Source organism: Micromesistius poutassou (genome assembly GCF_964030765.1).
Source record: "Micromesistius poutassou genome assembly, chromosome: 9".
NCBI classification, from domain to species: Eukaryota; Metazoa; Chordata; class Actinopteri; order Gadiformes; family Gadidae; genus Micromesistius; species Micromesistius poutassou.
This window is the reverse complement of record NC_140279.1, coordinates 10,289,398-10,302,916: the sequence shown is the minus strand read 5'-3', so window position 1 is coordinate 10,302,916 and position 13,519 is coordinate 10,289,398. Positions and strand designations below refer to the sequence as shown.

Sequence of the window (13,519 nt, the reverse complement as noted above, 5' to 3'; positions counted from 1 at the left end):
AAGAGGTGCCGTGGCACTGGTTGCCCAAACATGATGCTGCTATGACGGAGATCAAGACGCTGGTCACGGCGGTGCCAGTACTACGTTATTACGATGTCAGCAAGCCAGTCACCATACAGAGTGACTCCAGTCAGACCGGGTTGGGCTGCTGCCTGCTTCAAGGGGGGCAGCCGGTCGCGTTCGCCTCCCGAGCGCTAAACCAGACGGAGCAAAACTATGCACAGATTGAGAAGGAGTGCTTGAGCATCGTATTCGCTTGTCAACGCTTCCACTACTACCTATATGGGAGGGGTGATGTGACTGCAGAGACCGACCACCGCCCGCTAGTGTCAATCTTCTCTAAGCCCCTTCTCAGTGCACCAAAGCGCCTGCAGAGCATGCTCCTTACACTTCAGAACTACTGCCTCACAGTGGTGTACAAGCCAGGCCCTGAAATGTACATAAGTGACACGCTCAGCAGGGCTCCCACCCCACCACAGAGAATGGACATTCAGTACAGACGTGAAATGGTCTGCAGTATGCAGCAGGAGCAGTGTGACACAGCAGCCATTCAGCAAGCAGACTACCTCAACGTCACTTGCCAACGCCTTGCACAGATACGGAAACACACAGAGGAGGATGTGTGCCTTCAAACACTGAAGTCAGTCGTGCTGGGCGGATGGCCAGAACACAAAGAGGAGAGCCCCATGGCCATCAGAGATTACTGGGCCATCAGAGATGAGATAAGCGCACAGGACGGTGTGCTTTTTAGGAGCCAGCGAGTCATCATTCCGAAATCTATGCGCCCAGAGATGCTGAGACGGATCCACTACAACCACGTGGGGGGTGAGGCTTGTTTCAGACAGGCCCGCGATACTCTCTACTGGCCAAACATGCAGGGAGAAATCAAAGACTATGTACAACAGTGTTCTGTGTGTAACGAGTATGCACACGAGCAACAGAAGGAGACTATGATGTCACACCCGCTCCCCACACGTCCCTGGCAGCTGGTGAGCATGGACCTTTTCAGCTACGCAAGGCAGGATTTCCTGCTCATGGTCGATCACTATTCTGACTTCTGGGAGATCGATCTACTTCCAGACCTGTCTGCTGGTACGGCCATCAGAAGGTGCAAAGCGCAGTTTGCAAGGTACGGCATCCCTGACCGGGTCGTTTCAGACTGTGGAGGTCAATTTGACTGTGGAGAGTTTCGGGTGTTTGCGAGGGAGTGGGGCTTCGAACATGTCATGTCCTCCCCGAGACACCCAAAGGCTAATGGCAAGGCAGAGTCTGCAGTGAAGATTGCGAAGAGCCTATGCAGAAAAGCAGACCGTGCCGACGAGGACCCCTGGAAGGCCTTTCTGCACTGGAGGAACACGCCCACTGAGGGCATGCACAGCAGCCCAGCACAGCGACTGATGTCACGGAGGCTGAGAACTCTTCTCCCTGTGGCCGACCAGCTGCTAGAGCCTCAGGTCACCACTGGGGTCACAGACAGGCTGAGAGTGAAGCGTCAAGCAACGAAGCTGACTTACGACAGATCTGCGAGGGATCTGCCGGAGTTGAACGTCGGCCAGCCCATCAGGATGAAACCACTCCCGGGTGACAGGACGGGCCGATGGAGGAGAGGTGTATGCTTACAGCAGGTGGGACCGCGGTCCTATCTCGTCAACGTAGAGGGAACCGCGTATCGTCGCAACAGGATCGATCTCCGACCAGCAGAGGTTGACCCCCCACAGCCAGCAGCTCACGAAGGACGGCCACCTGAGCAGCCTGTGGACGCGGGTGCAGCTGACGGGGGCCATGCAGGCGGGGCCAATGCAGAGGAAGTCGTCAGCAGCCCTGCGACGTCTCCAAGGTTATCAGCCCTGAGGTCACCGCCATCTCCCTCACGGGCTGTGTCCACACCATGCCGTGCGTTACAGGGCCGGGCCTGCTCCCGGAGCGGGAGGCATATTAAGCCTCCGGACAGACTTGACCTTTAGGTCATACACTGAGCTGAGACTGACACACACACACATATGCGGAACAGTGGTTTATTGTTATTGTTAAAAAATTGTTAAAAAAAAAAAAAAAAAAAAAAAAAAAAGATGGTTACTTCGAATGTTCTTATTCGGTTGTTTTGTGCATGCTTTGATACTGCTATTTTGTGGTTATAGTTCTGCAAAGGTCCTGGTTCATATTGACTTACTGTCTCGTCTTTATACACTATTTCTATTGCACTATTTTGACATGTGGATATGAGCACTAATGTTCTAATGACTGATTCTATCCAGGTTATTGTTTTGTATTTTGTTATACTAAAGAAAGGGAGATGTTGTAGGCTAATGTTATGCAAGCCGACAGCTCCCCCTAGTGGGCTTGTGTGTGTATGGACTCGGGCAGTCAACACGTGCCAGTCTTGTTATGTGACAACGCGTTCAATACATGCTTAAGAGACTCAGCTTGACTCTGTGTATTCTTCGATGCACATACACTTGCAACAATGGACGTGTTCTAACGCATTTTTAATCAATGAAATGTTAACACAACAGTATATATCTGACCATATAATTTTCGAAATTTTAGGTGAAGCCGAGCTTCCCTTGCAGTAGAGAAGTCGCCACTACGAAAGAATGCAATGTATCCAACTAGCGGGATCTAAACAAACTAAGCTCCAGCGAATTACTACAATGCAGAAGTAGTGGAGAATGTCGAAACACAGCAACTCTAGCCTACTCTCAACCAAAATAAAAATAATCGCCGCCCGATGCAGCAGTGTGAACTACCCCGTTTTTAGAACGTCTCAGCCCGTCTCGTCGCAAGGAGTCGCGAGTTGCAAGCAGTTGCGTCGCGAATCTGGTCTGAACTGGGCTTTAGCATTATAAGCAGTGGCGGTTTTAGGCACGGGCGAAAAACGACACACGAGAAAGAAAATGATCCGCATTTTCTATTATCGATAATAACCCCCCCCCCCCCCCGTGATTGGTAGATCATCTACCAAATAAGTAAATGCATAGATACAGTCTATGAGAAAACAGTAAATCAGAACGCTGCGCACGCGAAGCCAGTTGTTTCGGCAGGGCGCGCGCACCTGTATCTCGCGCTGCAAGGATTTTCACATAGTCTGACCCTGGAGTTTGGCGCCGCGTCTGAGGGTCTGATTATAATTTCATCAACAGTAATTCTGTATTGCATCTACCGTTGATGCAATACAGAATTACTGTTGATGAAATTATAATCAGACCCTCAGACCCTCCCAGACCCCCCCCCCCCCCCCAAAAAAAACAAAAACTCATCGGATCTACACGATTCACACAAGTCACCCAAACAGCCGTGAAAAAAGCGGCAGCCGCCGAAAAGCGCGCTGTTTGCATCCCTGTATAGTCTCCTCTGTACATTTGACGCTCATCAAGACATAGATGAATATAGTTTATTTTATTCCATTCTATGGGTCTTTGACGGTAGTTGTCAACGTCACTATGTAGGCTACTGTCAGTCCTGAGAGGCGTTCAGTCACTAGACTGCAGTTCTAGTGTTCACTGAACGTTTCGGATGTATTACGAACTTTGACTTTAGTCCAATTAACACGTTTGAACAAACGTTGCCGTGTGTTCTGAAAGAGCTGACATCGATACTACTCACCATAACGGATCGATTGATCGATGACGTCACCAGGTTGTTCCGAGGTCGTTGTTGGAAAACACTGAAATGTCTCTCGACCGTACAGTACAGTCTAACAGTCTTTCAGAGAAAACAACCTTTGATTGACTTTCTTTTACACACGGCCAACTTACTAAAACCTTTATTGTTCTACCAAAAATCAATTCGGACATTATCTGATATCACTGACCCCCGTCTCTCTCTAGCAACGACACCACGTGCTCTGGTTCCACTGGTGTCGCTGAGCAGAACCAGTCTGCCCAGCAGGGGGCGCCACACACCAGTAATGACATAACGCTACTGGGCAAGGAAATTTCAAATTCAAAACAAATCATTTTTTAAACAGTAGGCTATATGAGGGGATATCACATGACAATAATGCTTGCAGAAAGGCACACTTTAATTGTTAATTTCACAGCAGCCAACATCAATGTGTGATGTAACAGAACATTGGTATTTGGACCCTTCAGAAGAGGGTCTACTCTAGAAGACCACCAAGGACTAGACGACCACAGGACCTCTTCCATCAAATCCTTTTACTCATCGATTCATTGCATTTGTCAAATTACAAAATAAAAAATCTATTTTCACATTCTAGTTCTGCTGGTAGATGTTTCCCCTCCCGAGATATCAGGGTCGTAGCTTTGAGTTCAACGATTATTTCATTCATAAAAAATAAAAATAAAACACGAAAAGATTTAAATTATTTTTATTTTATTTTCTATTATCTAGTGAGCTATCTATCGATATCAGCGCTATATTACTGTATAATCAGGAGTAGAAAAGGTAAACAACACACACACACACACACACTAAATGGTGACAAATTGTGCAGTTTTAACAAGTCCCACTGTATCTATTTAATTTTGAATAATGAGTTTGTGTGTAGATAGTGTATAGCTTGGGTTGTGTTTTTAGTAGTCATTTTGCTATGAATTTCGCTCATCCATAAATGCAGTAAATAAGCTCCATTAAAAGAACAAATTCTGGACCTCACTAAATTCTAAACCCTGGCTTCGGCCCTGCGAGAACTTTCACCTCCTGAGTTAGTGAGGAGATATTTCACCTCATGAGTTAGTGATGAAATCTTTCACCTCTTGAGTTAGTGATGAAATCTTTCACCTCTTGAGTTAGTGATGAGATCTTTCACCTTCTAGTTCTTCCAGTTCCTGATGATGTCTTCTGCTGCGTCCAGCGTCTCATCTCTCTGTGGAGGATCAAAAGCAGACCAGCCTTGTTTAAACCCAGCTCTGACCTGATGTGGGTTATGAGGAGCAGTGTGAGGAGCAGTGAAGGTCCTCACCTTGATGAAACACAGACGGATGTACTTCTCAAACCGGCTTCTGGAAGCTTCTCCACAGAACGCCGTGACAGGAATGGCCGCCAGTTTCTGCACCATGAGGACAAACCGTTAACACACACAATGCAACACAGCTCTTTCATGTTCAATCAATGTAACACACACACACACACACACACACACACACACACACACACACACACACACACACACACACACGTTACCTTTTCTTTAATCATCCACTTGACGAACTTGAGGTCATATGCTTCGTCTGGCATGTGGGACAGATCCACGTCTGGAGAGAGGGAGGGGGACGTTCATGAGGAGAACCTTTTACACTTCAAGAGGCTGTATCTTATACTGAGCAATGATGCAAAAATCGAACTTACTTAACTTGACCCATTTAAATAGCATGCTTAGGGCTAGGTGTTAAGGGTCAGGGCCCAGGGTTAGGGGTCAGGGTTAGGTGTTATAAGGTTATGGGTCAGGTCCCAGGGTTATGTGTTAAGGGTTAGGGGTTAGGGTTAGGTGTAACAGTGATAAGGGTCAGGGTTAAGGGTCAAAGTCCAGGGTTAAGTGTTAAGGGTCAGTGTTAGGGGTCAGGGTTAGGGGTAAGGGGTCAGGGATAGATGTTATAAGGTTAAGGGTCCGGGCCCAGGGTTAGGGGTCAGGGTCAGTGTTACGGTCCAGGTCTGCTGCAGTGACTCACTGAGCGGCGTGACGTCCACGATGATGAAGTACCCTCCCTCAGGCACTATGGGGGACATGCCCGCCTCCTGCAGGATGGCGGCCATGCGGTCCCTCTTCCCCTCCAGCTCCGCCGCCAGCGAGGAGAAGTAGCAGTCAGGCTGACCCAGACGCTCGTAGTCCCGCAGCAGACCCTGGGCCACCGCCTCCTGCACGGACCAGGAGATAGATACATGGAGGGGTTAGAGAGTAGAAGATAGATACATGAAGGGGTTAGAGGATAGATACATGGAGGGGTTAGAGAGTAGATGATAGATACATGAAGGGGTTAGAGGATAGATACATGTAGAGGTTAGATACATGAAGGGATTAGAGGATAGATACATGTAGATGTTAGATACATGTAGAGGTTAGAGGATAGATACATGAAGGGGTTAAAGGATAGATACATGTAGAGGTTAGAGGATAGATACATGTAGAGGTTAAAGGATAGATACATGTAGAGGTTAGAGGATACATACATGTAGAGGTTAGAGGATAGATACATGTAGAGGTTAGAGGATAGATACATGGAGAGGATAGATACATGTAGAGGTTAGAGGATAAATACATGAAGAGGATAGATACATGTAGAGGTTAGAGGATAAATACATGTAGAGTTTAGATACATGTAGAGGTTAGAGAGATACAGAAACTGAAACAGGAGTTGGTTCTGCTCAGTGGGGGGGGGGGGGGTATGACCCTGTACAGGTAGGGGGGGGTCAGGACTCACCTGTAGAGGGGTGGAGCAGGTGTAGACCGTGTTCTGCATCACGGTCTGCAGATGTTTGACCAGATGCTCCGGCCCAATGGACCAGCCCAGCTGAGGAACACCAGGAGAGGTTAGGTTTAGATCCCATACTCTACATCCTGGGACCACCATTAGAACGAGTTAACCCTCAACTAACTCTCAAGGATTCTAACTAGAGACACATGAACCCTTGTTGTGACTGCTGTAAAGAAAGTGCACACGATTCTCATTCAAGATAAACCAGCTGGCCAATTAGCACGCAGCCGGCAGCTTGACAGGAGACTGAGAGACTGACAGAAACCGGTTAAGTGTGCGTTTCATATTTCTGTGCTGTTTGACAGTTTGACAGCCAATCAAACACTAGCGTGACACAACGGAACGGTACATTCCTCTGTGTTCAGGGTATCGTGTTTCCCCTAACCCTAACCCTACCCTCCCCGAGTCCTCCTCTCAGCTCACCTTCCATCCCGTCACACTGAAGGTCTTCCCTGCGCTGCCGATGGTGATGGTTCTCTCCCACATCCCGGGCAGTGTGGCTGTGGAGAGCAGAGGGACATGGGTTCAGAGCGCTGCGGACCGGATGCTGTAGGCACCAGAGGACCAGCCTCTCCCGGGACCAGGCCTACCGATCTTGATGTGCTGGTGGCCCTTGTAGGTGAGCCACTCGTACACCTCGTCGCTGAAGCACAGCGCGTTGTGTTTGATGCACAGGTCGGAGATCATCTGCAGCTCGTCTCTGGTGAAGATCTGGAGCAGGAGGACAGGTCCACGTTACTGGCCTAGCACTTAAACACAGGCCAAGTCTCAAGCGGCTTCACAGACCCACATTAGACTAGACCCCCCATAATACAAGACCCCCATTCTACAAGACCCCCCATCAGACTAGAACCCATTAGACCAGACCCCCATTAGAAAAGACCCCCCATTATACAAGACCCCCCTTAAGACCAGACATCCCGTCAGACCAGCCCCCTCCATTAAGTGACCATGACCACGTTGGTGGGTCCAGCCCCGCCTCAGACCCACCTTCCCGGTGGGGTTGTTGGGCGTGTTGATGATGATGGCCTTGGTCCGGGAGGTGAACTTGCTGGCCAGCTCCTCCGGGTCTAGGGCCCAGTCCGCACTTGTGAGCCCGCTCTGCTTCTCTGATTTCTACACCGTCACACATGTCCGATCATTAGCATGAGCATATGGTTAGCATGAGTGTGGGTTAGCATGAGCATATGGTTAGCATGACCGTGGGTTAGCATGAGCATGGGTTTAGCATGAGCATTTTTTATTTTTTTTATTTTTCCTTTATTTAACCAGGTGAAGTCCCATTGAGATACTGAAATCTCTTTTACAAGGGAGCCCTGGGGCAACAAATATACAAATTACAACAGAAACATTGATGACAAGACAGACTATTAAGGACAAAAATAACAAAGAAGAAAGACATGGCAAGATAGGCTAACAAACAAGACTAACGTAAGTGAAGCCAGTAACACAACAAAACAAAACAAATGACATATAGTACATGTAAAAACAATTTAAAAATTAAAGGGGTGGGTTAGCATGGGTTAGCATGCACAACGCTGGGGCTGGGAACCACTGAGGAACATGACCTTTGGATTCAGCCCTAGCCCAAGCATGCCCTCGGTGGAGCTGGACCATTGTTGAGGTATTTAGAAAGTCTTGGGCGGTGATATATACTGTACATTACAGCTTGTCTGCACTCTGTCGAGCGCTTTCTGGTTTATCTTGTTTCTTGTTAAACTAGGACACACAGCATATTCACTAAATTCCATTACATTGTATTTGTATAGCCCTTAATCACAGATACAGTCTCAAAGGGCTAACCAGGCCATATATTTATATATATTTTTAACACTCTTGTTGCATCTACTCATCTGCTTGTTGCCTCCCTTGAGAGCCTCTAGGAGAGCCTGCTGAACCCCCCACACCCCTCTTACACACTTGTATGTTTTACGTCCTGGCACTTAAAAATAGTACTTAGCATTGTGCAGCATCTTATCCTAGCTACCTTTGCTGTATACGGGGAATGGGTTAACCTAGTGATTGTTTGCTTGCCATTTGTTTCTATGAACACCCTTACTGTACCGACAGCCATATATTGTCGTTTCTCTTTCTTCTGACAAATGGACTTATTGTAAAACTATTTGGATGAAAGTGTCTTATAAACACCCTGAATGTAAATGTTAATGCTGAACCACTATAAATGTAATGTCACGTGAAACGGCTCTTCCTGCTGATCCTCCCCACTGACACACACCCACACACCGCCTCACCTCACAATGTCGGGGTCGCAGAGGAAATGCAAACGCTGGGCCGGACTCACCAGCTTCAGTGATATGAGGATGGGCGTCGCCCCCGCCATCTTCACCATGGGGATGTAGCAGTCGAAGTACGGCTCGATGATGATCACCTGGAGGACAGCGGTGTCACAGTCAGACCCTTGACACTACCGCGCACTGCATGGGGGCGCATTCAGCCGGCGGCCATCTTGGTGCCCAACGCTAGCTGGGCAGGCCAGCCCAGCTACCAAGATGGCCGACAGCTGAATCATTTCTAGAGTTTAATTTAGTTAAAAAAATGTAATCCTTTTTTGTCTCATACGAAGTCATACATGCACAACTACAAGTGAATGGTTTACTTTGTGTGCTCCATGAACTGTGTAAACAATATAATAGAATCAAGTAAAACCCACAATATACAATAGTAATAACTAGCGTTGGAGCCGGGGGAAACAGCCCCATCTTGTCACCGGTAAGGCCCAGTACGGCCATCTTGTCCCCCAGAAAGGCCCGGTAAGGCCCACCGAGCGTAGTACCTCGTCCCCCTCCTCCACCAGGGCCTGCATGGTGCAGAACAGAGAGCCGTAGCCCCCCACCGTCACCAGGACCTCCTTCAGGGGGTCGATGGGCCGCTCACACACCTTCCCATACACCTGGGAGAGGGCGTTCACCAGCGCTGGGTGACCCTTCAGAGACAGAGACAGAGAGAGAGAGACAGAGACGGAAAAGGCTTTTTACGGAATAGTGCATCAATATTTTAAGTAAGGTTTACCCTGCGTTGGCGGTTTACTGGATGAGCGTGTTTAAGTGTGTGTGTGGAAGTGAGAGTGACGCACACACAGACAGACAGAGACAGAGAGAGAGATTACACTAATCATATCACAATCATATCACTAAACAATATTAAGAGCAGTAGCCCTGCAGAGTGTAATGAGAGGTCCACATGTTGTTGGCTCTCTGGTATTTGTCTGTCAACTGTGTGGCCTGCAGAAAGCTGGACCAACACAGGCTCAGGGAGACTCACAAAGCTGCGGGTGTACTGGTTCATGCGGTCCACCGACACGGCCTTGGCCAGCGCCGCCGTGATGTAGGAGGGGGGGGGCAGGTCGGGGAACCCCTGGCCCAGGTTGACCACGGAGGGGTCGGCCGCCAGGGCGGTGAGGGACACCCTGAGACACACACAGAGGTCAGGGGGTCATGGGGTCAATCCCCAGGGTCACAGCCTGACCTGACTCTTAATGTACACACTTATTGTATGTTGTGCGTCCTGGCACTTAATGGACACACTTATTGTATGTTGTACGTCCTTGCACTTAAAAATAGTACTTAGCATCGTGTAGCATCTTATCCTAGCTATCTTTGTTGTAGATACGGGGAATGGGTTAACCTAGTGATTGTTAGTGCTTGGCACTTGGTTCTATGAACATCCTTACTGTACCGACAGAGATATACTGAAGAACATTATCGTAAACGTCTGTTTACAGTCGACTAATACAGAAGTTTTTGACAATACATGTGGCCGTGTATTTAATACTCACCATATATTGTGGTCCAGTCCTTCGATCCTCTTGGCATTTCTATGCGTGGACATTACACCCTGCAACGTGAGCGCAGGTCAACTCTCTGGAATGAGCTACACATGCTGGTTTAGTGATTCACACTGGAAAGAGATGGACATTAACGACAAGAACCAGTTTACCTTCATGGCAATCGTTTTCCACCTCGAACCAGCAAAACGAATATAATAACAATAGGTATCCACAGATACTTTGTGAAAACCTAATGTGGTACCTAGTGTTTTTGGTCCACGAATAGGGGTTGTAATTACACGTTTACACATGCGATACATGCATGTTCACAATAGACTACAGCTCACCGGTTTGAGGTGGATTAAGTTTGAATCCACCAGTATACTTTCACTGTAATCCACCTGTGGAATAATAGGAGTGGATCCACCCAACTTGCACATGCATGAGTGGAGGTGTTGAATGACCTACTGTTGGGGTGCTGGAGACCCGTCGTGCGCCGTGCAGCCAAACAGCCCGCTGGCTGACTCTGTACAGATGTCGGGACAGCCCGGCGATACTCATACTGGACACAAGTACAACCACAGGTTACTTCTATAAAGCATGCATGCATGTCAGACCCTGTCCCGGGTCTCCTCCATGCAAACCCGGCGGTCATTCAGGTTCAACCCATTCTGGTCATAAACATTAACTATGAACTAGCTTCTGTTTTCAGGACGACGTTACAAAATATAACGTATCGGGCAATATTACAAGCGTGAACTCACAAACTTCACCTGGTCGTCTCGGGGGGTGATTGAATGTGAAGTTTTGTTGGACAGCGACGTCCTGAGGTTACAGATTCTCTCCAGGCAGCAGCACCGTTAACCACGCCCCCGCTCCGCAAACCACGCCCCGCATCGCGCCAAGCCACGCCCTCAGTATACCATTATGAATACTTATACTTTTATTTACGATTACGAATTTTCAACAAATACTAAATATAGTACATCAGTTAGGAATTGTAATTTTTAAAATTAACTTCGCGGAATATTAACGCTTCATCATCATCATCATCATCCCCCATCCTCATCATAACAACAACAATCCGTCTGATTGGACTATCTAGTTACTTTTTACTTGATGTGGACAGTGACAGACCTCCGTGCAAAAAGAAAGAGCAACAAATGAACACGTTTCAAGCGCCATAGATATTAAATAAAACAGATTAATGCGCACATATAAACACCATAGAGGCGGATGACGACACGACCCTCCCGGGCAAAGGACGAATCTGATTGGACCGTTTGTTCGAGGGACCCGGAAGTGTACAGAAGTATATTCTATAAAATAGGGAAGACAGTATGCTTTAAGTTATTTACCTACACCAATGTTTCGTATATATAGAGATTAATCAAAAATAAATTGTGAATATAAATGTAATCAAAATGTCTAATTTTTTTTTTTCTATAAAGATTTACCAGAGACATCAACACTAGCGGCTCTGACAAAGCGTCCACAGCAGCGACCCCTACCGACTACCGACCGTCAGGAGGAAGTCCATCTCAGGAAGACCAAATCAATCGACCACCGATCCGGTGAGAAGGCCCTTGCTGGATCAGAACACAGAGGGCAGATAGATCGATATTCACGAAGAAACAATCACAGAATCTCCTTTTAGAAAATACATATTTATATTTTTTTATGAATACGTATTACATTCATAGTTATCTACTACTAGGCCTGGGTTGATATTACATATGCTACTTATTTAAATTAAAGGTTGGTTTGTTTTGTAATTTATTTTGCTTCAAAATAAAAATGTTGTTCAAATAAAGCATGTCACCAATCAAAACCGTCTAAACTTTATCTGACAAGAGCATTAGCTTCATGTGGCATCAGGAGACATTAGAACAGTTATAAGGTTAAATGTTCTTATTAAACCATGTGAAGACTAATTATATTGGTTTTGATATCCAGAATAAAATGGAAAAGCGTTGCCTGATAAAGGTTGACCTTTTTATATACATACACAAAATACACAAACTGCCAAAACAGTTGTTTTGTTGTGTGACATGAATGAATTTGTTTTGTATGTTATCCAACAAGTGTCTGATATATGTTGTGAGAAATCAAAACTATTAATTTTTCACTTTAATATTGTATCTTATCTTGAGGACTAAGCTTGGTATGACATATTTTGATTCCTAATTTCTCCTCCATCATGTGAACTCTAAAACCATCTTAAGGGCATGATATTGAACGCCATTTAGGCCGTCCTTAACGGCCTAAATGGCCTTATTTTTCTCACTTAAACCGTGACATGTGTTGTAAAGGTTGGTGATTTGAGGTTTCTCCCTTATGCCAGTTCAACCCAACCCCCCCCCCCCCCAAATCCCACAAGATCACCAAGAGATGAATGAACTTCATACATACCAGTCTGTCAAACCACTTAAGCACGTGTGTGTGTGTGTGTGTGTGTGTGTGTGTGTGTGTGTGTGTGTGTGTGTGTGTGTGTGTGTGTGTGTGTGTGTGTGTGTGTGTGTGTGTGTGTGTGTGTGTGTGTGTGTGTGTGTGCGTGCGTGCGTGCGTGCGTGCGTGCGTGCGTGCGTGCGTGCGTGCGTGTGTGTGTGTGGACGGTATCCACGCCCCTATATGTCGTGTAGCCCGGGCCGCGCTCAGCTCCTCCAGGAAGACATAACGGACCAGGCAGGAGACGGCCGGACGTCATGCCCCAACAGCCCGTCTCCTCGGACCAGACTCAGACCCCCCTCTGACGCCCTTCATGAGGTAAAACCACCTTTCATTACTGTACCCCCGCTACTTTGTGTCCAGAAAACGACGTCGCTTTTCCGAGGCTAAGACGCGCGGCTGGATTCCTCCGCAGTAAGAGCCTGGCGCTATGCTCTCCCCTCTGATGAGAAAGCCGCTTTCCGTATTTACAGCGGATACACTAAAGGTCTGAAATATAGGATGATTACAACGTTAAACCCACACGGTCTGTGTGAGATTCATGTTAGAGGGCGATGGCACTTTTACCTTGAAGCGGTCCTCCCGTTACATTCAGGGGGACTTGAGGGGGACGCTGGATGAATGGGTGTCATTCTCCCCCATCACAAACTCACACGTTTTATTGTATGCGTACCCCGTTTTTGGGTCGACTTAAAACGGCACAAGCTCAGTGGCAAGTCCTGGGCCCCAAGGAAACGATGTGTTCGGCGAGGTTCGTAACCTTGATGTTACACACGCTTTGTTAAATCCCTAATGGGTGTGAACCAAACGAGGAGGCTGGAGTCTGTTTTTGGATATCTGAGATTCGCAA

General features: G+C 47.2%; 2 protein-coding genes across 3 annotated transcripts in view; one reads left to right on the top strand and one right to left on the bottom strand.

The window, feature by feature from the left end:
- Positions 1–4,314: 4,314 nt before the first annotated feature.
- Positions 4,315–11,084, bottom strand: LOC311352915 (kynurenine--oxoglutarate transaminase 3-like). Of its 2 annotated transcripts, none has more exons than XM_084472742.1 (14): positions 10,986–11,084; positions 10,690–10,783; positions 10,231–10,289; positions 9,717–9,861; positions 9,229–9,378; positions 8,737–8,823; positions 7,425–7,550; positions 7,025–7,145; positions 6,858–6,934; positions 6,381–6,470; positions 5,631–5,817; positions 5,146–5,216; positions 4,925–5,011; positions 4,315–4,828 (listed from the first exon to the last, which is right to left on the bottom strand). In XM_084472742.1, the coding sequence occupies exons 2-14, from the start codon at positions 10,780–10,782 to the stop codon at positions 4,775–4,777; spliced, it is 1,347 nt and encodes a 448-aa protein (XP_084328868.1). In that variant the 5' UTR covers position 10,783; positions 10,986–11,084; the 3' UTR covers positions 4,315–4,774. The 2 variants fall into 2 exon arrangements, with proteins under 2 accessions (XP_084328868.1, XP_084328869.1); XM_084472743.1 differs by having other exon boundaries at positions 10,995–11,076.
- Positions 11,085–12,870: 1,786 nt separating this feature from the next.
- The window catches only part of lrrc8c (leucine rich repeat containing 8 VRAC subunit C), a 9,509-nt gene continuing 8,860 nt past the window's right edge, over positions 12,871–13,519 (top strand). Inside the window, exon 1 of the mRNA XM_084472775.1 lies at positions 12,871–12,987. The gene's annotated coding sequence lies outside the window, so the exon portion shown is untranslated. The remainder of the gene's footprint in view (positions 12,988–13,519) is intronic.